The 25607-nt window shown below is 59.0% G+C and overlaps 2 protein-coding genes across 2 annotated transcripts; one reads left to right on the top strand and one right to left on the bottom strand.

Annotated features, from left to right (window-relative positions):
• Positions 1-3826: 3826 nt before the first annotated feature.
• Positions 3827-9825, top strand: LOC131662843 (homeobox protein six1-like). Its single transcript, XM_058932804.1, has 4 exons — positions 3827-4323; positions 4595-5050; positions 8904-9301; positions 9392-9825. The coding sequence occupies exons 1-4, from the start codon at positions 3827-3829 to the stop codon at positions 9583-9585; spliced, it is 1545 nt and encodes a 514-aa protein (XP_058788787.1). The 3' UTR covers positions 9586-9825.
• Positions 9826-12577: 2752 nt separating this feature from the next.
• Positions 12578-25084, bottom strand: LOC131662911 (cysteine-rich motor neuron 1 protein-like). Its single transcript, XM_058932902.1, has 5 exons — positions 23310-25084; positions 15670-15852; positions 15186-15610; positions 14929-15126; positions 12578-14846 (listed from the first exon to the last, which is right to left on the bottom strand). The coding sequence occupies exons 1-5, from the start codon at positions 23362-23364 to the stop codon at positions 14520-14522; spliced, it is 1188 nt and encodes a 395-aa protein (XP_058788885.1). The 5' UTR covers positions 23365-25084; the 3' UTR covers positions 12578-14519.
• Between the last annotated feature and the right edge of the window lie 523 nt (positions 25085-25607).

Genomic DNA, 25607 nt, shown 5'->3' with positions numbered 1-25607 from the left:
CCCTGCGCTGCTGGCGCGCTTAATTAGGCTCCCTTGCCTAATTAACCGCGGCCGCTGACATTCGAGCAGATCGCATAGGTGAGCGAAAGACTCGTCCGCGCTCGCGCGCCTACTAATCGAATCGAACGCAACGCCCGGGAGTAATAAAGCGAAAGGAGCAGCCGAGTGGGTGGGCGATAAGCCGTGGCGTGAATAATTCGCAGGTGCGCGCGTGTATCTGGTGATTACACGAGCCGTAACGACGAAATTGGATGCTCCCCTCGGCGGGCCCTTTGTGCCGCCACGGGGGAGATTCGCCGAGCGCTCCTCGACGCGCGTCTCCGCGCTCGCGGGTCGCAAGCGGCTCGCCGGGGCGCGCCGCGGACAGCCGCGCTCGGCCCGTGAGAAAGGCCCAGTGCACGGCGCGCGGCGGTCCCGCCCTTCGGCAGGCCGGAGCGCCGAGGCTCGCTGACGGCCCGTCAAGGGAAAAGAGCATCGGGGCGCGCGTGCTCTCTCGACTGCGCGCCGGGCTGCACAGTCAGCTGCCATTCAGACGAGCCCGGGGCCTCGCGTTGCCCATTGTGCTGCCCGAGCATATTGTACTAATAGAGCGCGCGGCGAGAAGATGGCCGCCGCTCGCGTGGGGGAGCAGCTCTTTCAAATCGGATTTGCAGCTATAACGCGCGCGACACACAACGGCGCGTCGTTGCGTATCGCCGTCGAACATCGCTCGTTCTCGCTCTCTCTCTCTCTCTCTCTCTCTCTCTCTCTCTCTTTCTCTCTCTCGCTCGCTTTCTTCCGCGTCGCGATTCAGGGGGGATTATCCGTGTTATTTTCCCGAATTACTCGGGAAGGCCGCTGACGCGCGCACTCGACTCGGCTGCGAGAGACGCGCGCGCGTCTCCTTATCGCCCGCCGTCTAATGAAAGCGGACATCAGATGCACCTCGCCTGACGTCGTCAGCGTAACCCGAGTGCCGGAGAACCTGCGCTCCACATTTTCCCACAGGCCAAACTCGCGCGATAAGCTCGCCGTCGCGAATTCCGCAGCAATAGCCGGCGCGCAGCCTTGTGTCGTCGCGCGAGCCGGGCGACGCGATCGATGCCGGATCGCACGGGATCGAAGGCGCGCGCGCGCGCTCCCGTTCGGCGAACGCTGACGCCGATGACGGAAATGCGCGGGGGGCGCCAATAGCCTTATCACCTTAGCGCCGTACTGCCGGCTTGTTAGCCGCGTGTTTTGATATGTGCTCGCGCGCGGAGCTGCACGTGTTGCGCAGCGCGCTTATCGCGCCCGCGTTCCCGCAACGCGCCAGCCTGCGGTCGCGAGCGCGCGCGCGTTTCTCGCTACTCCGATCGGGCGCACAGCTTTGTCTCGATATTCGCGATCGGATTCCCCGAGCAAGGGGCCGCGTACGGGGAAAGCCGGACGCCGGGATTTCGTCGAGAGATGGGCATCTGTCGCCGAGCGCCGCACGAGCGCCAAAGGAGGCCCATATCTGGCGCGCTCATCTCTCGCGGGCCGACGCATCCCGCGCGTGTCCGGGCTCGGGCGCGACTCGGCGCACCAGGGCGCTAATTGACGCGGCCGATGTCAGGACGCCGCGCCGTGGCCCCGCGCGAGTCATCTCGGCGCGCAATCGGCTCGCCCGAGGCGGGCGCGCGCGTGGCCGGCAGCGACGGGTCCGCATACTTGGGGGAATTAGGACTACCTGTTTTTCCCTTCCCACCGGGCCGCGCGTCTATCGCATATCTCCGGCGCAAGAGGCGACAGGGCCATTAGCGAGCCGCGCGGCGCTCGCTGCACCCGTGCCGGAGCCACGGGGCTCTCGGCCGGCCGACCATTATCGACGCGCCTCGATCTCGCGCTGCAGTCGCGGCGACGCACGGGCTCGGCGCCGCTGCAAGCTCGGGCGCTCCGCTCGGCCGGCCAAAGGGCGCCGCGGCCGCGTGGCTCGTCGTCGACCGCTCGGCGACTACGCGCGAGAGGGAAAATGGCGGCCGCGCGTAACCGGACACCGGATCGAACAAGACGCCATCGCTGCAGCACCTACAGAGGCCCACCCTCTCGACCTCGTCCCTCCGCGCCGCCGCGCCACGTGTCTCGCGAGGCAGCCCCCGCGACTCGCGCGCGAGCCCAATCGATGCGACGCTTCGCCGGCGAGGCCCTTCTGCCGACGGCGCTCGTCGGCCTCGTCTCGTCCTTTCGACAGGCACACACCCGAGCCGCGTCCCTCGTCGCGAGCTCCTCCGCAAGTTGCGCGGTGCTTCGCTGCGTCCTCGGGTTCGACGGCGGATCGACGACGACTACAGCGACTGGCAGTGATTCGATGCACTAGCGGCACTTCTTTTCAGCCTCTTCGTACGCGGTCCAGTAGTGGAGCTTGGTCAGAGCGGAGATAATAGGTAAATCATGCCAGGATGGATCTTTTTCACACACGGCTTTCGTTTATACTTTGTACTTCCGTATTTTACCAATACACAACCGTATATATACGTCTACGTATGCCCTATTTTCCGCTACTTTCGCATTTGCATTCTCACATTTTCACCCGTTCAGCAAATAATTTAATAAGCCTCGACTTTGTTTTTCAACTACGTGTAGACGTTTTGCCCTCCGTGCCATAAATAACAGAATTGATTACACCGGTGTGTCGTGTCAGGTTCCGTAAACAGAACACGCGTCACTCAGTCGTACAATCAAAACGCGTCGAGGGCATCTCGGGTGCAGGTGCGGCGGCGAGGCTCTTATCAGGCCGGCGCGGCTCGCGATCGCCGCGAGGGCAGTGGATGAGGATGTTTCCGGCGGGCGGCTTCCCGAAAATAAACTCGACGTCGCGAATATCGCTGACAACCGGTTACTTGTCTGTCGGCCGCCCGCTGCTTGGACGCGCGGGCAAGCCGAGCCGTTCTCGGATGTCGCGCCTACGCACGCACCAATCCAGACGGATACGTTTCAGGCGATCGCAGCCCGGCGCGCATACAGCTTGTGATCCGGATGAAAGGCCGCGGTGACGACGAGCGTCGACAAAAGTTGAAGCGCGCGGGTTTCGCGGCAGATAAGGCTCGTGAGGCGCGTCGCACGCTAGGCGGAGCGGCCCGTCAAAGCTGCAGCGCGCGAGGCGTGGCTGCCGCCGCGAAGACCGGCGGGATTGGCGCTGCACGAGAGACGTCTTCACTCGGCGCCCGCTCATCTCTCGTCGCTCCGCGGATGCTAATGTGCGCCGAAACTCGCAACCCTTGCCCCGCGCAGCTGCCGCTCGCCGCGATTCCCGTCGACGCTCGCCGCGCCGAAATACTCGTTGCGCATTCACACGCGTAGCCCTGGCGGGTGAGCGCCGGCCCAGATGAGCATCCCTCCCGAAGCCGCAGATCGCATTGTGCGAGCAAAGCCGCGGCTGAACTGTCGGCCGGTTCGCCCGCTCGTAATCCTTTAAAGATCTCGCGCGCGCATTGTTCGCGCGGGGGCGCCGTTGCGTCGACGAGAGATGAAAGCAGCGATCGAAGAGACGCAGCGAAAGTTTTGCCTTTCGCTCGGTCGGCTTATCAGCAGGAATGCGCGAGAAGTCGCGAGCGAGCTGCAACGCGGACGGATGTTTCGGACAGCGAGCAAATAGACGCCCGTGTCCGTGCGCGCGCGCTAGACGGTCTCCGGCAATAAACACCGGAAGCGTGTCAGCCGACACCTCGTCGCATTGTCCTCATTATCGTGTTTTGCTCATTTCTGCGCGGCCTGTATCGCTACGCAATAGTCGGGCGCGAGCCGAGGGCGCACGCCCCCTCGGCGAGACATCGCCCGCCTCGCGACCAATCGGCTACTGGCCAGGGGTGAGACGGCGGCCCCCTCCATGCCGTACGGCAGGCAGCGCGGCGGCGGCTACGGCGGGCTCGCCGCTGGTAGTGCGCTAGTTCTCAGCCGGATGAAGCTCGCGACACGCAACCTCTGCCTGACCGCCAGCGCTGCAGTCGCAGTCGTCGAGAGCAGTGCCAGTAGCAGTGCCGTCGCCGCTGCCAGGGACGGCCCAATGATGAAGGTGTACGCGCGCCGCGAGCCCTCAGCGGTCGGCTTCCTCGCGCCCGGTGGCTTCGAGGCCCAGTGCGCCCAGCAGGATCTGCTCGCCAGCATACAGGTCGCCGCCGCGGCCCACAGCGCTGCCTCGGCGTTGGTCTCTTCTGCCGCCGCCGCCGCCTCCTCCTCCTCCTCTGCCTCTTCCTCGGTCTCGGGCGCCGTTCTCGACGCGCAGAACGCCGGCATCAGCAGCAGCAGCAGCGGCTTCGGCCCCGACCATGTCGCCTGCATGTGCGAGGCCCTCATGCAGAAGAAGGACATCGACAAGCTCGACCAGTGAGTATTTTACTTCGTGTCCCGACCTGCCGACTGTTCGCGCGCGTGGGTCCCATTCGCCTGCGCCGAGCGATCACGATCGCGATCGCGAGTGTGCCTTCTCGGCGGCCTGGAGGGCAAGTGCTGGAAAAAAGACGCGCGGCATTCTCGACTTTTGTAAACAAAACGTGCGAGAGCAAAACAGTCGAGCGGCGTAATTCGAGCCGAGGCCGCTCTCTTTCCGTTTTCGATGTCCGACGGCCAAGCCTAAGCCGAACAATGAAATCCGCAGGCTGCTGACGAGCCTGCCGAAGCAGCGGCTCAGCGGCGAGAGCGTGCTGATGGCCCGGGCCACGGTGGCCTTCCACCGCGGCAACTACTACGAGGTGTACAAATTGCTCGAGTCTAACCAGTTCTCGCAGCGGCGCCACGCCGAGCTGCAGCAGATGTGGTGGAAGTCGCACTACTTCGAGCAGGAAAAGGTGCGCGGACGGCAGCTCGGCGCCGTAGACAAGTACCGGCTGCGCAAGAAGTTCCCGCTGCCCAAAACCATCTGGGACGGCGAGGAGACCATCTACTGCTTCAAGGAGAAGTCGCGGAACGCCCTCAAGGACATGTACGAGAAGAATCGCTACCCCAACCCCGAGGAAAAGAAGAACCTGGCCAAGAAGACCGGCCTCACGCTCATCCAGGTCTCCAACTGGTTCAAGAACCGCCGGCAGCGCGACCGCACGCCACAGCAGCGACCGTGAGTCCACTCCAATCGATATATCGCTGCCCGCTCGCTGTTATTGACGGAGGCGCGAGCGCGCAACAGGCAGTCAACCGCCGTCGCGGCGATAACGCCCGACACCTAATACCTCCCCCCTCCCCCCTCCCCCTCTCTCTTTCTCTCACACGCTCCTTGCCGATTATTAATTTGCGGTGACGAGGGGCTTTCTCGTACCGAAGGGCCGCGGTTGTTAATGGCGCGTGCAATTCGAATGGGCGGCTGGTCGAAGCGGAGGAGGGAGAGGAGCGCTTCGAACGCAGTTGTTGTGGCTACGGCCGAATACTCGACGGCGCGACCGAGCCAAACTAGCGGAAAACGACGTAACGTCGTTAAAGCGACGGCAGCGGCTGGTCAATCGGGCGAACTGATCGCATTTGGGGCCCGGCTCGCGATAATCCGCGAGAACAAGCCGAATCGTTGGGCGCGCGTCGGCTCATCGAAGAAAGCGAGAGAGAAAGAGAGAGAGCGAGCGAGCAAGAGAGAAGGGAAACGTAACGCCCCATTACCGTTTTACGCTGCAGCTTCGGTTACGTCTCTTCTTTCAGACTATTGAGCTGCGCTCACTCACTATAATATGCAGCTTGAACAGTTCTGGCTAGCCCCCGACACGTGTATCTCTGCCCCCCCCCCCCGCCTTACTTGGTTTATCGCGCTGATTTCGCGCTCTGCCACTTTGCACCCTCTCGTCGTTCGGCAAATCCGACCAGCGTTTCGTGAGCACGCTCGCGTTGGCCGCCCGCGCGTGAGTTCGTTCTCGCGGGCTGCGGGAGAGAGAACGCACGAAGGAGAAAGGAGCAAGCGTGAAAAAGAAACAAGAGGAGCACGCGGCCTTTGTCGCTCTGTTACGCGCGCGCGGCGCGGGGGGAGACGGGAGGCGGGTCCCGCGAGCTCGTCGCGTCGCACGGCAACACCTTTGCTCGACCGGCTGCCTCGCTAATAAACCTCTCGTGCCCGACGGACGAGCCTCTCTGCTTTTCCCCGTCGACGTGGTCGAGCGATCGGCAAACCCGACGGACGGCGGCGGATGTAGGCATGCACAAATCACGGTATTCCGGGAGTCAGGGCGACGCAACGTGGCCTACGCCCCCCCCCCCCCTAATTTTCCAAGACAGACAAGGCTGCGTAACGCGCGCGGTCAGTGTTTTTCACGGACGTCGCTTTTCCGGGAACCGCTACACATGTGTCGCGCGACTGCCTGCGGGAGACAATGCACTCTTGGCATCTGTAGCCCAGAACTTGCACATAAGTTTCCTAAATGCTTGGCCTGCTTTTACAATTGCCTCATCTTATGTTTTTCCTTCTTAATTTTCTGCTACCATGAGCCTATTGTTTCATTTATGACCTGTATGCGCGTCGGGAAAGTCTTTCTCTTTTGTCCCTTATTCTTTTCGGCAAGAGCCTTCGTGGTCAGGTCATTATCGCCTGCCACTGTCTGGACCTCATTTTCAAAGAACAATATTTATGATCTTTGAGAATAGATACTCTACAAACAAAAGTTCTTATTTCAAGTGTGCAGCAACTTCAACAACGTTTTTGTTTTCTTTTTCTCATAATTACTTACAATTATGACAGTCGGGTTTTTTTTATATCAATTTCTTTTTCCCATCAACCGTGAAGCCTTGATCGTCCTCACACCATTTTCATAGCTCCTTAGTTGGAATAAATCATGTTTTTGAATTCGCTGCATACGCATTTAATCCCTATAAGACATTTTTTGCAGTGTAGGTTCAATATTCGTCATACGAGTTTTATCTTTAGTGTTCGTACGCGTTTCTCCGGCGGCTCAGCCAATTCGATCAGGCCTCGTCTCACTCGAAAGTATATTTCCGATAGTTGATTTAATTTCGATTAAATGACCTGGTGCAATCTTCCATTAATGATTAGCATTAAAATATTAAATTAATTTTTTAACTAATTTCTTTTTCTCCAAACCACGTAAGTTTTTTATTTAGTCAATGTCATTCATAAACAAGGTACTTTACCAAAAAGATTTATAAATCCATTTATATAATTGAATATAATGAATTTTGTCTAGAGGGGCTATTCACTCAAATATGATCACGAAAACGTTCAAAAAGCTTTATGGTTTTTCCAAGAATTGCGGTAATTTTAATGTTACAGGTGCTTTCTACCAGGCTTGATATGATTTTGCGAAAATCCCATTGAACCTCGTTTTCAAATAAAATTTATCTATTTAGTTGACTTTTAGATTTGTAGTTTTGAAAAACCGTGCATAGGTTTATTATCACAATTTTTAAAATGCTCAAATCTTCTGCTTGACGGTCGAAATTCTGCGATGCCAAAAAAAAAAGCAAGAAAAATATAAGGCGTGTCGCATTTCTCTCCACTGAATTGCGAATGCCCGTGAACGACATTGCGTGTTTAATAATTTAAAAAATTCTAATAACTTTTCGAAAAATTATCAGAACAGTTTTGCTTGCCTGTCACTTTTCATGAAACTCGCTCGTCGTCTTAGGCTCGAAAATTCTAGAAATTACGTCGAAAAAAAGGCAAATAGCATCGCGTACAATCGTCGTGATTTCCATTAATAATCATGCCATCAACATTCAAGCGATTTTCAAGATTTATGCTTTCATAACGGATCTTTAGCTACTTGAGAATTATTTTATAAATCGCGTGTCGCTCAAGGCAACGTACGATTTGATCTTCCAAAGTCCAATAAAAATGGTAAGGTTAGCGAAAATATTATACAAAGTTTTTGAGTGAGCCTCGGAAAGAGTTTATTAACTAGCATACGCGCAAAAATCAAAACAATGCTTATCTATCAACGCTAAAAAATTATCACATAACTTGAACTTGAACGAGGATATATAACGTGAAGTACCAGAAAGCCTAAAAGAAAAAATTATCAGCCGTGATACGTAAATATACACGATAGGGACAACTCATACGAGCCAGGGTCCTAATACTTGGCATCATAAAAACATAGTTAGTGTTTGTAAAACGAGAACACGTTATCGAAATTCCATGAAAAAAAGTCTCGGTGCGAAATCGGGAAAGTATTAAATGTGTAAATTTCTTCACCTCCGTTACCTCCATTGACATTCATAATATTCTAAAATAAACAAAATCGTTTGTCGACTATTGCATGCTTTATTAAAGTTATAAATAAGTTGTGGTTCGAGCAATAGGCATCAATTAGTGCACATACCTAAATTTGAACTAAAAAAACTCGTCGAAATGTTCTTCACACCCATGTTTCAATGTAAATTAAAAGACAAGTTTTTTTTCCAGGCATAGTTTTTTATTTGCGATTATTTACTTTTCGTTTCTTTCCCAAAAACAACAATGCCAAGTAGCAAGAGCGCGTTTTTGATTTGTTTGCCATAAAAACGGCTACACAGAACGCTTTGACAATTGTTATTTTTAACTCGAGTATGAACATTTAACGACGAATAAGTTTTTTGACCAATTATTAATAATTTAGAAAGACTATTAACGGGAAAGTCGCGTTGTTTGTTTTTTTTTGTTTTACGTACATTGATAAGGAAAATGATAGAAATAACTATAATAATCAACATAAAATAAGAAAAAATGAAGAGAAATGATGCATTTTTCTATTTCGTAGATAAATATTTGTTAGAACCATGATTGGAAGAAAGTTCCTTACGTTTAAGTCGTGTTTATAAAGGCATTTCGGAATGACTAATTAATCGTTACAATTATAAGCGTTTGAGATTCAAATTGGTTGAATGAATTATATGAGAAAGAGGAGGGCGAACGGAGCTCTGATCCGTATATCTAAATATCATCTTGGCAAAGCATAGAAAGAGCAAGCCGACAAATGAAATTGTCCGTGGCTCCACAGGGACATTCTGCCGCTGAACTGTCAAGTGTCGAACCCCCTGACGAGTCCGCTGGGTGCTCCGACGGCCCCCCATCACTCTCAGCAGCAACAGCAGCAGCAACATCAACAGCACCAGCAACAGATGAATGCCGGCGGGCAACAGCAGCAGCAGCAACAGCAACAGCAACAGTCCCTGCAGGCACTAGACTCGGGCTACGCGTCGCTGACCATGTCGCCGGTCTCGAGCGTCGGCATGTCGCCCATAGCCGCTGCAGCGGCAGCTGCCGCCGCCGCCGCGCCCCATCACCAAGGTTACGCCAGTCCCGTGGTCACGCCCTCGCCCGTGCACACCACCCACAACCCTATTGCCGCCGCCGACGTCAAGCCGCACTGCGTCTACGCCCGGGACATCTACGACAGTAAGCGCTTCCTCTCAGCTCCGCCGTCGACGAAAGCTCTCGTCGCGTAGGCTTCGTTCATGCTGAACAATCGGACAATTGCTTGCGCAGGAAAGGAGATGGACCAGAGCCCCGTTTATTATTCGACCCACTCGAACATCACCCACCACCAGTATTACCAGCCCAGCCATCACCATCATCATCAGATGATGGCCAGCTCCCATCACCATCACCACCACCATCACCAGCTGGGCATGACGACGGGTTACGAAAGCATGCTGCCGCCTCCGCAGCCCTCGATGTGACCGACGGACTACAGTGCGACGGCCAGCCAAGACGAGTACGACGAGGCTCACTACTGCCAACCTGCCGAAGGCTGTTGTAAATTGTTGTAAATTTCCGCTTATTCCCATCTCCCCTCCCTAGCTACTTAAGGTAACTTTGGTCCTTCGCGTTCGACCACCGTTCAACTGCGTTTTTCAATATCGTCAACTATGTGCTATTCTACATTTCGTCATTGACCTCTTTTCTTCAGGGACTCCTCGTCTCGCTTTTAGTCTACTCTAATTTTATATATTATTACCCGCTATCAACTGTATTTATTTATTGTGAGATAATTATCATAATCATTAGATCATTTTTAGATACCCTGGACGTTTTGGTTTCACATTGAGAACATTTTTTTAACAGGTTTTAATGAAATACAAACGCTTCTGTTCGAGCCAGTAATTATCATTTCAGTTCAATAGGTGTAGCTTTATAGTTGTTTTTATCTGTAATTATTTATCATTTTCAAGAGAATCTATATGCAATATAAAACGAGAGAATTGACGCTTGTAAAAAGGCTGAGTTTTAAGTGTAGCTATCTTTTCTTCTGTAATTTTTTATTTAGCAAAGTATTAAATATATATATATATGCACACACATCTGTAAATAAAGGCAGTAATAGCTGCTACTTGTGATTCGACATGGATGTATATGATGTAAATGTATTTGGATAATACCATTAAAAATGTGTCTGTACATCTACTGTATATATAATATAGATTATAGATTATATGTGTATTAAACCTTGGTTTTATTTCACACATTGACAATCTTTTAAGCGATGCAAAACCGATATTGTAAATGATGAATGAATTTAATTTTATTTAATGAAGATGAATGAACGGCCATTTGTCTTTATCGCGGTAGAAGGGCCTTTGACGCGACAAAAACAGCGTAGCATTTTATGTTCTTGTTTCAGTTACCTACTGATGTATGTCCCATATACACGTACATATATGTACGATAGTTATATCGAAAATCTTATCTTACGCGCCGGTGTCGAAAATTTAATGGTGTCGATTGATTGCGACTTTCCCTCGAAAGCCACCTCCCTCCGCGGGTCACCGTGGTAAAATGAGGGGGAAAGACCGGCTCATGTTTGCGATATTGATTAAGCTGTAAGAAGCGTAAGCAAACCAATAAGCAAAAAATACCAAAGGGTGGACGGCGTTATTGAGATTGCACTTAATCAACTCCGAATCAATCGTTTCGCCAAGAAACTCGTGATATTGGGTTATTAGATTCGTACGCGTATAACCATTACAATGAAAGGTGAAATCGCAGTGTTAAGATTTTATCATCAATTGAGTAAAACGACATTGTAGCTCTCGTCGTAATATTTATTTAAATTTTCGTTACGTCTTTAATGTATCTATGGATATATGTATCGGGGTCTATACTTGCTAATTTTTACTTAATTTTAATTATAGGTGTACGCGGTTTTTCATGAGAAATATAGGCCGTGGTATGGGAACATTACATCGCAATGGCGATTTCGAAAAATCAATTTATGCGACAAATTACTTCTCACGTTGCTTCTTTAAACTTTAAGATTCGAGAAAAGATAATCGGAAATTTTGAATAATGTGTTCATTCAAAATTGAATTAAAAGTTGAAACGAGGTGATCTATATATAGGTCAGTGAAATAGCTTAGTTCAACCCGTATGAGCGTTTAAGAAAGTTCGCTTGCTCGATTAAAACAAGTTTTTTCATTAAGGAAATCTTCCGTAAATGAATAATTTAATGATTTACCCAAGAGCAAACGAGTTTCGGCTGAATATTCAATTGATGAGCTTTGTTGACTTGACAACTATAAACGGAAAATATTGAAATAAAAATTATTAGCTTAAAGGCTTTGCAATGCTTTTTAGGCAATATCATAGTAAGAAATTCGTTTTTTTTAACGAGGCATTATATAAAATTAGAGTTGCTGCAGTTACCACATTTTCAATTAATATCCAAACTTTTCAAAATAAGTTGTTCAAATTTTGTTTCTACTAATTGAACAGTCTTAATGTTCTCTCTTCATTGTTATGTTAAATGTTTTTCGTTTATAATTGCCAAATCAACGGTGTTCAATTGATGTATACAGTGGCTTTGCAACGATGCTGGATCCGTACCAGTTGAATGTCGAAATAGTAGTGTCCGGCTTTTTCGATCGATTGTCCTGTAGTCGCAGGCGTCGGCATCTCGCAATTACTGTTTGCCCAGTCGATAAAAGATGATGTACCAGAAGATGGTAAAAGAGTGGGAGTGATCAAACTTGCCGACGGAGACTCAAAGTTTTCGCGATATCGACCGGGTCTAAAAGTTTGCCAATTAGCGGAAATTGCAGACGCGAGAAAAGCGAGTAAGGGACCATAGGTTAGCTTCGATTAAATGGACCTAGTGCAGGTAAATAGGTGGACCAAAGTGCGCGAAAGAGCGATCAGTGGAGTCGAGCACCACACTGGCGATCAAACGCCCGGAAAATATGCGACGACTAGGGTGAGTTGAGCGTCAGGAAAGAGAGAGAGAGAGACTACTGCGGGCAGTTGCAGGTCGCCGAGAAGAGATGCTTCGGAGGGACCAAAAGAGCTCGCGGATCGCGAATTCAATTACGTGGTGGGCCATGGGCCGGGGCGGCAAAGAGGGCGCTCGGTCGCGCGCGCCTCGTTAAATAATGTAAAGTTGTACGGGCCAAAGCGGATAAGCGCGCGAGCCACGACTTGCTTGCGGCTCCTTTGACGTTAAAATGTATGTCAGTATGTATTTATATACCGGGTTTTGCCTCCTCAGCAAGGCCCAGCCGCATCAGACTACCCGATGCATGCCTAATTGACTCCTTCTGCGACTATTGCCTGAGCGGTTTTTTAGCTGGCGCTCTTGTAACGATGCAGCTCGCAAAACGGCGCTCGTAAAGTCAAGTTTTCATGGCGAATGTACACTGGAGTGGCAGGGTAATAATCATTGGTAACGAGTTATCAGGCTTTTCATCGATATTTATTCAAATTATTCGTGTGGTAGATCGGAAGCATGTACAGAATTCCTCTGCATCAAAGTCGACGTGTCAACAATCATAGCACATATCACATTCGTCGAAAGGAAAACAGCATATATATATGTATACATGTGCGCGCGCGCGCGTGTGTGTGTGTGTGTGTGTGTGTATGTGTGTGTGTACGATAACTTGGAGTCAACGTCGATATGCAGTACAGGTAGGTGCGTATTGCGCTGTGTTCAGCCGAGCTAACTTTTTCAAAGAGACACATCAAGAGAGAGAATGAGAGAGAGAGAGAGAGAGAGAGAGAAAGGGAAAGGGAAAGGGAGAGAGATGATTGGAGCAGTACGTTAGGCAACTATTATTCGCGCGTGTCGTGTATAAAAACAAGCGGCTGGCTTCGATGCGTCGTCGGTGCGGAGAGGCTGCGGGCGCGTCGATCGATATCCTCTCAGCGTTATTGCGAGCGCGCGCCGACTGCTCGCTCGCGGCTCTTCTACAGTATTGTCATTGCGATGTGGGCGCGCGAATCGCCGAGTCGCGATCCGTCGGGCTTGGGACGCGCGCGACCGAGCGGCACCGTTGCAGCAGCCGCGCGCCGCGGGCTGAGCTTCCTCTGGCCTTTCGCGTTGAAAAAATATATGTGCGTATGCGCGCGAGCGAATCCGAGGAGACGTCCGTCGTCGCCCGTGGCTGCGACGTAGTTCGCTCGCCTGCGACAGCTGTGTGCTCCACTGAATCGACCGACACGACCCGATGGCCAATCGAGCGATTTCCCGCGATTTCCAGCGCGAGTACACGTGACTCCCATTCCAAGCTCGTCTTTTACCGTCGAAATTTAATATTGGCAGGCAATTTATTTTGTCCTCTTTTTCACGAGCAGCTGGACCGCAGACGGGAGCCCGGAATGGCCAAGGGCGAGCTGACAGGCCGGTAAAACAATTTGGGGACCGGCAGGATCGATCGTAGCAGCGGAAACGACGCTGGTCGTCGGTGGGCTCGGTCGCGATTCGGAGTCGACCTGTTCTTAGCGCGGGGCCTGAGCGCCGGAGCTACGGCCGACCGCCCGTACAACTATGGAGGCGCGCGAGGCAAGTGCAGCGGGAGGAACGCGGCGGCGGTCAAACGCACACGCACACGACTCGGGAGTAGTTCTCTTGCGGTGCAGGTCACAACAAAATACAGCTTTGCACAAGTCTCTTTTTAATCGCTGCTCAACTCGTCGTTTGATCACGCTTTTATTTCCATACAATACATGATTTGCATAATTAACACGTAATATATAGCTATAGGTAGGCCAATAACAATATCGATTTCGGAAGAATTGTCCTTGCGTAGCAAGTTCTCTCGAGTGCTCCGATTGACGGATGCAGTCGGCAACAAAAATTGAAGCTTGATATGCTTGATTTTGCCCGCCGCGCGAAGGGTGGCGCTTGTCATATTGATTTCTTTATTTACCTCAGTTTTGCTTTCTTTCTTTTTGATCCTAAATCACAGTACATGAAATATTTATTAACTTGCTTACACTTAGGGCTCGATAGCTTAAAGTCTAGTAGGGTCGCACCGTTCGATGCGCCACCTTAACATCGAAGGCTATTGCTTGACTTTGATCATGTACACACTAGAATGTATAAAAAAAAGTGTGACGACGCGACAAGGTGCGCCGCCGAAGAGAGGAGGAAAGGACAGCAAGGTCAACAATAAATAAGTGAAGAGGGTGGAAGAATTTGGCTAGCGAGCGCGTGCCCCGGGGCAGTCACGCGGCCCGAGAATAATACTCAATCGAAATATATAAGCGGCCGCGAGGCCGAGCGCGCGGATCGGCGCGGCCCCCCTGCCCGGCTCCGGCAAATAATACTGTGGCTACGACTACGTCGAAGGGGCTGCGACACTTTGTACAGCGCCCGGCGCTCCTCTCTATCGAACTTGGCTCACAGCGCGGCGATCTTCTCGGCGTGGCGCAGCACCGGCTCGTACGCCGGCACGCACTTGTAGTACTGCTGCGGCTGCTGCTGCTGCTGGTGCTGCTGCTGGTGCTGCTGCTGCTGCTGCTGCTGCTGCGGGTGATGCGGCTGCTGCGGGTGCCGGTGGAGCTGCGGGAAGCCGGCGAAGTCGAGCTCGGCGGCGCGCAGCCGCGCTCGCAGGCGGCCGCGCGCCAGGTGCGCCAGCAGCGCCGCGCACAGCAGGCCCAGCACGGCGACGAGCGCGATCGGCGCGGGGCCCCAGCCGCCGCCGCCGCCGCCCGGCGCCTCCGCCTCCTGCAACAGCAACGCGCCGCGCGGTCAGTCGCGCCGCCAGCCCGGGGGTGGGCGAGTCGGGGCTCGCCTTGGTCGCGCGTACCTGCGGCGGCGGGCAGAGCGCGCAGCAGCGGCCCGGCGGCGGCGGCAGCGGGCAGCCGGCCGCGCACAGCGTGCGGTTGCAGCCGACGGCGCCCGCGGGCCCGCAGGCGCAGCTGCGGCAGGCGTCGGGGCTCCAGCGCTCGCCCTCCAGGCGCCGGCGGCCCGCCTCGTCCAGGCAGCTGTCCAGGCACTGGCAGACCTGCGAAGCAGCCGCTGAGTGGCGCTCGGGGCTGGGGCCGGGGCGCGGGGCTCGCTTACCGGGCATCCGCTGCGCCGGTCCAGCCGGTAGCCGTCGCCGCAGCGCGCGGGGCAGCGCAGCCGGCGCGGGCAGTCGGCGCGCGGCCGGCACTGGCACACCTCGCAGTCGTCGCGGTCGCGCAGGAGGCCGTGCGGGCAGCCGCGGGCCGCGGGCGCGCAGTCGCGCAGCGCCGCGCAGCGCTGCTGCTGCGGCGCCTCGGGGCAGCGCGGGCAGCACTCGTCGGGGTGCCGCGGGCGCGGGCGCGCGCAGCTGCGGCACATGGTGGTCTGGCAGCGCGGCCGGCCGGGCGCCTCGCAGCTGCAGTTGGTGCAGGGGTCCGTCTCCAGCCAGTGCTCGCCCAGCTGGCGCGGCTGGCCGCGGTCGTCCACGCACTGCTGCGCCGCGGCCCAGCCGGCCTCCTCGGCCGAGTCGTAGTTCAGCGGCGCTGCAACCGAGCGACGTCGGTGAGCCGTGCGCCGCGGCCGGGCCGGCGCCCGCACTCACCTTGGTCGCGGCACTCGTACAGCGGGCAGCAGCTGCCCGGCTGCTCGGGCACGGCGTCCCGCACGCGCGTGCGCCGCGTGCCCGCCGGGCACTCGTGGCGCGGGCACTCGGGGATGCAGCGGCAGCCGCTGCCGTCCTCGCTGCTCACGCTGTCCTCGGGGCAGGCCTCGCCGCCTGCGCCGCCTGCAACCAAGCCGGGGCCGTCAGCGGCGCCGCGCGATCTCGACCGGCGGGCGCCGCTGGATCGGCGGCCCTTCGAGCGGACTTCGCGGGCCCCCTTCCGCTCGGCCGTGCGCGCTCGTCCGGCTGGCAGGCCGCGGTGGTGCTCGCCGTCACTCGGTCGCGCCGTCATCGTTCGCCGCGCGCCCGACCAGCGCCTCCTTTGGCGCTCGCAGCTTTATCGGGCGTTTGTGCCCGAGTAAGCGCGCAGGCCAATCGATACTCGGCTCGTCGCGTCGATGAATTCGGTTCGAAAGTTGCAGCCGGGAAACAAGGCCAGGGGAAAAGACAGTAGCGCAAGCTGTGTCGCGAGCGGGGTGCTGCAGGGAGTAGACGGATCGGAAGCGAGTCTGCCATTCCTTTTTTTTTCTTTTTGCACTGTTGTTGCCCGTCTAATTTGGAATTCATGCCGTCCGCAAGAAACTTGCTAGCCATCTGCATTTCAATATGCGGCAGCCCGGAGGAAAAGCGGAGAAAGCAAGAGAAGGCAGGGAAGAGCGAGCGAGCGAGAGAGAGAGAGAGAGAGAGAGAGAGAGAGAGAGAGAGAGAGAGAGAGAGAGAGAGAGAGAGAGAGCGAGTGTGGTCGGAGGGGGCGGGGGGCAGGTTTTCGCGGCGAGCGCACGACGTCCGAGCTCCTCGACCCGACTCGTGGGGACGTTATTCGTAAGAAGCCGAGCGAGCGCGCGCAAATATTCAATGTTTTCCCGGGGCGAAATCAGCTGAGAACCGCCGGACGTATCTCCGCGGGCGCTCGAACTCGTCGCGACTCGGTTACACGCCCGGTGCAGCAGTCGTCGGGGCTCTGCGCGCCCGCGATTAATTAGAAATCGGGCGTCCGCTCCCTCGCTCTCCGCCTATTTATCGGCTGATCGACGGACTCGCCGTCGACCCGACGGTTCGAACGCGAGATTCCGCGGCGAAAGGCCGGGGAAGCGGTCGGCTATATCTGCGTGGCGATCGCGTCCGCTCCCTTCAAGCGCCGCTATCGATCCGCGCTATTATACGAGCGGCGAGCGCGCTGGCGAGCGGCGCCGAGCGCGACCACGGATTTCCAGTGGCGGCGCGCGCGCGCGGACGATCATCCGAACGAAGTGGTCGAGGAAGCGGAGCGCGGAAGCGGCGGCGGCGGCGGCGGCAGCTGACGCGCCCGTCACGCCGCCGAGAGCACATGCAAATGCGGGGACGCGTCTCGCCGCGGGTAAAGTTGCGCGTCAGCTGGCGGCAGCCGAGGGCCGCCGCGCAAGTCGCTCGCCGGAGCGGATTAATTAGCGTCGGCGGCGAGACGCGGCGAGTAGTTGCCCGATAAGCCGTCGGACTATCGAGCTGCGAGTTCCTTTGTCTGGCGCTTATCGCCGCCCGGCGGCCCTTATCAGCGCCGCCGGTCTCTCTTGCCTTATTACATCCGGCGACGGCGCGGAGTTTTCAGGCTGATTAGACGGGCGGCGCGATGGGGCCGCGGCGATTAGATTGCCACCCGGCCCAGCCTGACGGACTAATCGCGGAGGGCTCGGCGCTGCAAGCTCCATTGATTTTTACGAGCGCGCGCGCAATGAAACTTGACGGCTCGCCGAGACACACGAGCTCGGAGGAGGACGGGGGACACGCGCGCCGCTCCGCAAAATTAACGCCGCGGCCGGCGCGTCGGACGCTCCGTCGGCGTCGCCCAGTCCTTCTTTCTCGCCTCCGCTCCGCGGCGAGTGCGTAGTGCCGCCCCGGCGGAAGCAACGACCATCGGCGCTCGTCCTCCAAACTTCAGCGTCCATTAGCATCTGGAGCATCAGCAAATAGATAAACGGACTGGGGCTAAGGTAATTACGAGCCGGACGCTAATGCAGCTTCGCGCTAGAGCAAACTCGCTTAGCTGCCGTTCGAGGCGCGCACCAAAGAGAGCGCCAGAGAGAAAGATCTTGCTCGGCGCACAAGTGGATTGCCGGGGGACCGGAGGGGGCGCGGGGTGGAAGAAGGCGAAAAAGGCGAAAATTGAATTTCGGGCGGCGACGGAAACGCGCGACCGGCAGAGCGACGCGGCGGAGGGCCGAGGGGAGGAGGCGAGTTTGCAGCGGCAGCCGCAACGGCGACGCCACGCGGCATCGATATTCCGAGCTTCGGCCCGCGTAATCGGGCCGCGTCACGCGCAGCGCGCGCCGCCGACGATTCGCGGCAGCCGCAAGGGGGAAGGGACCGCGGCTGCGAAAACGCGCGGCGCCGTGCCGCTCCGTTCGCTCGCCGCGCGTTTAATTGACCGACGAGGAGCTCGCGTCCCTTGGTCCGGGCCGTCGGCGCGCCTTAGCCTCGATTGGTCTCTCGGTGGAGACACCGCCAAAATCGCATTTGCCGAAAATCAGACAGGGGAAGAGCGCGACTGCAGCCTCATTATCCGGGGCTTCAAGCCGACGTAGCGTAACGAGGCGGCGGCGGCAGTCGGGTCGAGATTGAAGAAACGCCGGAGCGCGCTCGAGCACAATCAGCCAAGCGATTAAGTGCAGAGACCGCCTGGGAAATCATCTTACGTCGCTGCCACCGCCGCCTCGGCTTGCAACTCGAGGCGAGAGCGATTTATGTGTAGTGCACTCGTTCTCGGCGCGGCAAACTCGCTCTATGCATTTCCCACCGAGCCGGCGGGAAGACAGAGAGCGCTCGCTCGCTCTATTTAGTTTTATTAGCGCCGTTCTAGCGCGACGACGACAACGGCAGCTGTCCGCCGCGAGCGAGGAGACGAAGGAGCGATTCGATAAGCCGGCCCCGGCGCTCGGCTAAGGTCGTTTTACGAATGCGCGAGGGCGAACTCGCCGAGCCGGCTCGCAGCGAAAATTGAGTTTCGCTCGAACTTCATTAGAGCTGCCTCCGCTCAATTACCCTCGCGTGGCCGTCGCGGCGCGGGAGAAAAGCCCGCAATTAGCTAAAAAGAAGTCGTGGCGCGGTCGAGCCTCGGTCCGTCCGTCCACCCGTCCGCCCGTCCGAGCGGCTTGCGCGCGTAACGCGCGCGCGTTTCCACTAATGGACGGCGCAGTCGGCCAAGGCGAGCGAGTCGAACGGCTGATCCCCGAGCGACCTTCGGCCCTCGGCTGCGCGCTCCCGCGGGGGCATCGGCCAATCTTGGACGGGGAATCAGGGGCAGAGGCGACCAGCGCGCCTCTCTCGACGGAGCGCGAGCGGACGAGCGCGCTGTTGATTAGCGCGGCCTTTGTCGGGCGCAAGTCGAGTCGGCGGAGTGCTGGCAAATTAGAGGTGGCAAACCGCCCCCCCCCCCCGCCTCATCGCGCTTGCTGCGCAGGCACACGGGCGACAGACGCGCGGAGACGATCAACGAGGCGCAATATCGCCGAGCGTCTCCGCCGCCGCTCCGCTTTTCATTAAGCCGCTCCCCGGCAATAAGCAGCCGGCGGGCCGAGCGAGTCGAGCAAGCAGCCCCCGGATATTGGCGATGCATCCATTAAGCTCGCCTTGGCTCGGACGATTAGCCGCGGGCGGCCCCGGCCCAAGTTTTTAATTGGCGCCGGTCGAAAGCAGCCTCCCGCTCGGCGCTCCGACTGCAATTTGCCGCTGCCAGCCGGCAAAACAAGAAAGTCGCAATTAAGCGCGCTGCCGTGCCGAGGGCGGCGGGGCCGCGCTCGTTTCCGGCCGCGCAGCGAGCGGCTGGCTGGCCGGCAGCCAAGCGACGCGCGGCCCCGATTTTTTCGGGCGCGCGGGGCGGCCCGCGGGCCGGGGCCGTGGCAATCGAGCGCCGGCAAATAGCGGCTCCGTGCAATCAGGCGGGCGCGTGCAATCAGGCGCAGGCCGGAGGCCGGGGGCCCCGCGAGCGGCGGCGGCCGGCCGCTAATTCGATCGCGCGGGCGCGCACTCCAACTGTTGCGCCAGTCGCGCCAGCCGTCGCTTGCCAAGAACGAGGCGCGCGCTTATCAGCGGGCAATCTCGATAGATTGACTCGGGCCAGCTGTCGCGCGCCGTTGCGCTGAATCATCGGCATTCCACGCCCGACAAACACTCCGCAGCGGCGCTCTCGGTGCTCGACATCGCGCCAATAACGGCTCTCCGCAGTCGCGCAACCCGGCGCAATAGCGCGCAATTAGCATAGTCATGAGCGCGCGCGGGCCGACCGAGCCGCGTAAAAAGGCCAATTAACCGCTCGAAGCGGCGCGGATTGCCACCCGCGCGACGTGCCTCGCTCGATTTATTAATGCGAATTTGCATGTCAAAGCCGCTCTCGTGGAATCGAGCCCGCTCAGCGGAACGCGGCTGCGCCGCCGGTCTCCCGTCGGATCGCCGTCGCGCGCGAAAGCTGAGCGCGCCGTTTTGCGCGCGCCAACGTAATTCAATCGTCGGCGTCCTCCTCGACGTCGCCGTCGTCGTCGTCGTCGTCGTCGTCGTCGTCGTCGTCGTCTTCGAGCCGAGCCGCGGGAAAGCGGAAACGACGAGCTGCGGGCTCGAGTTACGCCGCGAGCAACAGCCGCGAGATAGGCGAGCTCGGATTTAGCGCGGACGCACGAGCGAGTCGACCGCAAACTGGGCGCGCTGAGAGTTGACGAACCCATATCGCCGCGTGGCCGCGCATTAGTGGCCTCTCTCCCGTTCTCTGCGATGCCGCGCGCGATATTTCGATCAGGCGACCTATATATCCAATCTGTTTGTCGTTGGTACGCATCGATTCGCGGCAGTCGCGACCGCACACTGACAGGCTTTTTGCGGCGGAGCTTCATCCGGCCGATGGAGCGGCCCGGCGTATGACGGAGCTTTGCGGGAGGACGACTCGAACAATCAATCAATCTCTCCGAATCTGGGTCGCTCGTCCTCCTCGTCGTCGCTGCTGCTGTTGCTATAATTGTCCGCGATCCGTCAAACGCGGGGCATCGATTGCCGCTCGATCACATCGGTCCGCCCGCCCGCCGCCGCCAGTTGTTCATCAAGTACGCCCCGGCGGCTCGTCGTTGCGCGCCTGCCGCGCTTGATTAGCGCCAACGGTCGACGACTCGCTGACTAGGCTCTCGTCCGCCCGAAGGGGCGCGCGGCTCCCCTCGACCTCGACACACCTTGCTCGCGCCATCGGCGCCGATGACCCGATAACTGCCTCGCGCCGCGCGCGAGCGGGGGATAAGCTGCGACCTTGAGCCGAAGCGCCCTGATGGGACGCGGTGGCGCGAGCCTGCGTGGGCCCTCGCTGGCGCCCTCGGCGCTCCCGCGCGATCAGCGGCCGCGCTCGCGAGCGACGACGCGCGCGCGGATCGAAGCCGACGCGGCGATACGCGCGCACGCACACACGCGCGGGCGCCGCCGCCGGCGCTGCCTGCCGCTACGGAGTATCGATTCTCCGCGGACGGCTAAGCCTCGACTCGCCGTGTGCGCGTGTGTGCGCGCCGGCAAAAAAGCGAGCCGAGAAGCCGCCGACGGCCCGAGATCCGAGGGGAGCGAGCGCGGCGCGGGCCGACGCCGACAGCGATTGGCAGAGCGAGCCGGAATGCCGGCGATCCCGCCGACGGCGAAATTCGCAGTTATTGCCGCGGCCAAGATTTTTCAGCGGCGCGGGCATTCCGACGCGCGAGCCGTGCCGTTGACGCGACAGCGCGAGCAGCCGCGCGGACGTCGCTCCGGCCCGCGCGGATCCCGTACCCTTTGCTCGCTGGCATTTTTGCCGCTCAAATATTTCCCGCGCCCCGGAGCCAATATTTGCGGGCTATTAGCGAGCTTTTTCTCCCGGGCAGGCGCGCGCGTCGCGCGTCGCGCCGAGCGGCGACCGAGCGCTTTTCGACCGCGAGCGGCGGCCTCTCGATTTCCAAACACGTCCGCGCCATCGATCTCCAAAATCACTCTCTGACGCTCGCGCCGAACAAAGCGCTCGACTTAATTCCGGCAAAGCCGTCGGCAGCCACCGGCGGCGGGCTTTTACCGAAACGCGCTGGCGGCTCTCTCGCTCGCTCGCTGGCTCGGCCGGTCCGGTTTAGACAAAAGAACGCCGCGCAAGAACGAATTTCCGCGAGTTGAAAGCCGAGCCTGTCGTCCCCATTGTGCGTTGCGCAACGATAGCACCGCAAACACTCGTCAGTGTCGGAGTGGCCGCCGCGAGGCCGAGCGGCCGCGCCTGCAAATCCCAGGCGCTGCCCTCGGAGACCGACTGGCGCGCCGACCCGCGGCGCCCCCGACGAGCTTTAATGGGGCGCAAAGTGGCCGCGCGGGCTTTCGCGGGATCGCCGGCAAGTGGGGCCGCGCGAACTTGGCTCGCATTCCGGGCGCGCGGCTTCGAGCGAGGCCGAGCCCGCCGCGGCGGGCATAGTTGCGCCCAACTCCGACGGCGCGCCGCCCGCGTCTCGCGCGCATCTCCGAGCGCCGAAGGAGCCCCAGGAATGCCGCCTGGCAAAACTGCGCGGACGGCCAATAACGCTGGTTCCGGCATCCGACTAAGTCAATTGGGCCGCGGCGCGCATAATCAGACGCGGCGCGGCTTCGCCAACTCGTTCGCCGGGGCGCGTGCGCGCGATATCGAGCCGCGCCAAGATCGAGAATAAATATTTGAGCGGCGCTCCTTTGCAGAGCGTGTTTGCTCGATTTCCGGACTGCCTCGCGCGTCGCGCTCGCCGCCAATATTTATCCGCCGTTAATCGCTCCCCCCTCCCGCCGCCGTCGCCACCGCCGCCACCGCCGCCGCCGCCCCGTGGCACTTCCTCCGCGCAACTTTGCCGGACGGCGGCTGCCGACGGCTGACCAGTGGCGGTGCGGCTGGTCCGATCGCCGCGAGCCGAATCGGCGAAACTATCGGGCGGCGAGCCGAGCAGCGGCAACGGGGCTCGCCGCGGCGTCCCCGGCGACGCATGCAAACGACCCGCGTCAGAGGCGCAGCTCGTAAAGTGCTGATATCTCAAAGTTTTTCCTGCCCCCCTCCCGACTCCCCCCGCGGCGCTCCGCCGCCGCTGCGGTAGACGAGAATAACTGCACTGCGCGGGGCTGTAATAACAGAGAGCGAGAGCGCTTCGGGGAAATGGCGAGTCGCGGAGAGATAAGGAGCTCGCGCTCGCGCGCCGGAGAGAGAAAAAGGGAGAGAGGACGGCTAGGCGGAAAATAAACAGGATAATTGCGCGGCCGGAGCGATCGATCATCGGCGGCCTGTCGCGGACGAGAGAAAGGAGCGAGAGAGAGAGAGAGAGAGAGAGAGAGAGAGAGAGGAGAGAGAGAGAGAGAGAGAAGAGAGAGAGAGAGAGAGAGAGAGAGAGAGAGAGAGAGAGAGAGAGAGAGAGAGAGAGAGAGAGAGAGAGAGAGAGAGAGAGAGAGAGAACTCTCTCTCTCTCTCTCTCTCTCTCTCTCTCTCTCTCGGCTACGCGAGCAGCGGAGATGACATCTCTCGTGCCGGCGCTGCTCTTTCGCGCGCTCTATCGATCCTCCGCCGACCTACAAAGAGACTCGTCGCGACCAGTTGAGTCGAGGGGGCTACTCACCGGCCAGAAGAAGCAGCAGCAGCGGCAGCAAGGCCGCGAACTGCTGACGTAGCATCGCCGCGCCGCGGCTCGCTCGGCGTAAGTCCTCTGCGCAGCTGGTGGAGCCCAAGGCGCCGTTCTCACATGGCGAGCCCGGGCCGATCTCCGTGAGATGCCGTTGTCGCCGCCGCCCCCTCACCGCCGCTGCCGGCTCAGTCGTCCCGGGCCGAGGAGGAGGAGGAGGAGGAGAAGGAGGAGGAGGCCGCCGCCGCCGCCGCCGCCGACGACGACGAGTAGCTGCGCTCCCTCGTCCTTAGCCGCTCGCTGCAAGCAGACGGTGTTCGCGCGATCAGAGCGCGCCACCTCTCTCGCGCGAATGCCCGCCCGCGCGGGCGCGAGGCGCGACCTTCCCGGGCGAGACGCCGGCGAGCGCGCCGATCCAGTGGAAAATACTCGGGATTGGCGCGCTCGTGCATCCTCGTCGGGCCGGCGCAGCTGCGCCCGATTGATAAGCGCAATTAGTCACGTAATGCAGCGAGCGAGGTCGCAGGTGCGACGTGGATTGGCGGCCAAGCCCGCGCGATACTTTTCGCGGCCGAGAGTTATTGTCCACTTGTTGCCCGGCCGAGCGCGAGCTTCGCTATCCGCGCGGCGGCGGCGGCGGCGGCCCCCCTTCCGACGGAGCCCCGCCGCGCTCGAGACGGCTCGTTACCGCCGATTCGGATCGATCGAGTGCGCGCCGCGGGCCCCGAGCGGCCGCCTGCGTCGGCGAATTCTGCGGCGGAAATGCCGCCTCTCCGCGAGCGATTGCCAAACGGATTCCGGGCATATCCGCGCGGGCGGCCGAAAAAACCGACGAGGCCAGCGAAAAACGCGACCGCGGCTGAGCTCAGCTGTCTTTTCGCTGAGCGGCCGCGATCCGTCCTCGGAAGCCGCGCGTCGATTGCGGCGCAATTGATCCGCGGCTCGGGCGCTCGCTGGCGCAGGCCAGCTGGTCGAGCGCGGCGCGGGGCCCCGCGGCAGCCGTAAATAAAGCCGAGCGGCCGATCGGAGCCGGAGCGCGAGGGGCGCGCGCCGCGCCGGCTCGGGCAATTAGGCAAAGCTGACGCTCCCCCGGCGCATTTCCGGCCCAATGAGTGATAAACTTTTATCCGCGCGCGCGCCCCTGACAAATGGCCCGCGCGTTTGTCATTCTCGCTCGCTCGCCCGCTTATCGCGCCGGCGATTTAATTACGCCAGTGGCCGCTGCCGCGACCCGCGCGCGCCCGCGCTCTCGCCGCTCCGCGCTCCGGGTGTCCGATCGGCACGGCCGGCCTCCGTTTCGTGGCGACTTCCATCGGGCGCTTCTTGCCAATTTTCGCGGCGGGCCTCTGCCGAGCCCCGACTATTTTCCGCCCGGGGCACTCGCGGTGCGCGCGCACCGCCCCAATTACCGGCGCCGAAATTCTCGAGAACCTCGCCGACGCGGCGACGCGATTGGCACGCGAGTCCGAGCGAGCGCGCGTCGATCGGCGGGCAGGCGCACGGGCGTGCGCGCGCGAGCGGGGCCCCGTCGCGGCCGGCTTGGCCTCTTTGTTGGCGCGGCGCGGCGCGGGTCCCGCGGGCCCCGCTGCCGGCGCCGCGTGCGCGCGCGGTCGCGATCGGGACCGCGAGCGGCGCCGAGCCACGCCAATGGCCCCCGCGACTTTCTCCCGGGCGCTCTTCTGCCCACTCGGGAGAAAGGCGCGACGCGTCCGCGGCGGCGAACTTGCGACTTGCGGCGCCCGCGTCCCGGCGGCAGTCGGCGTCGCGCGGCTCGCCGACATTGCGAAGTCGCGCGCGCGAGCGAGCGCACGAGCGCCGCCGGGAGAGGGAGAGCGCGCGGCACCAGGCGACCTTCCGCGCGCGCCCGACTATTAATAAAGCCGCCTCTGGAATGCGAGCGCGCGACGCGATAAGTCGGGCGGCGAGTCGGCCGAGCGAGGTGCGCTCTGCCTACCTACCGATCAGCGAAACAAACAAACTATGGCTGCGCGCCGCCGCCGCCGCCGCCGCCGCCGTCGCTGCTGCTGCTGCTGCTGCTGCTGGCGCCGCTGATGACGTAAGCTGCTCGGCGCGGAGGGACGCCGGTCGGGCGCGGCGCTGGTCGTCGGCGAGCGGCCGGTCGGGCGGCCCGCACGGGCTCGCATGCGGACTCGCGGGCCTCTCGGTGCTGCGGCTCCGCGGCTGAGGCGTGGGACGACGGGCACTCGCGCGCGCACACTTGCACCGCGGCGACACGGCCGAGCTTCACGCACGCACGAGCGGCACTGGGCCGCGCTCGCGAGCGGCCGCTCGCTT

Source organism: Phymastichus coffea, unplaced genomic scaffold (assembly GCF_024137745.1).
Source record: "Phymastichus coffea isolate CEN01 unplaced genomic scaffold, Cenicafe_Pcof_1.1 PCOF00028, whole genome shotgun sequence".
Classification (NCBI taxonomy): domain Eukaryota; kingdom Metazoa; phylum Arthropoda; class Insecta; order Hymenoptera; family Eulophidae; genus Phymastichus; species Phymastichus coffea.
This window is presented reverse-complemented; position numbering and strand designations above follow the sequence as displayed.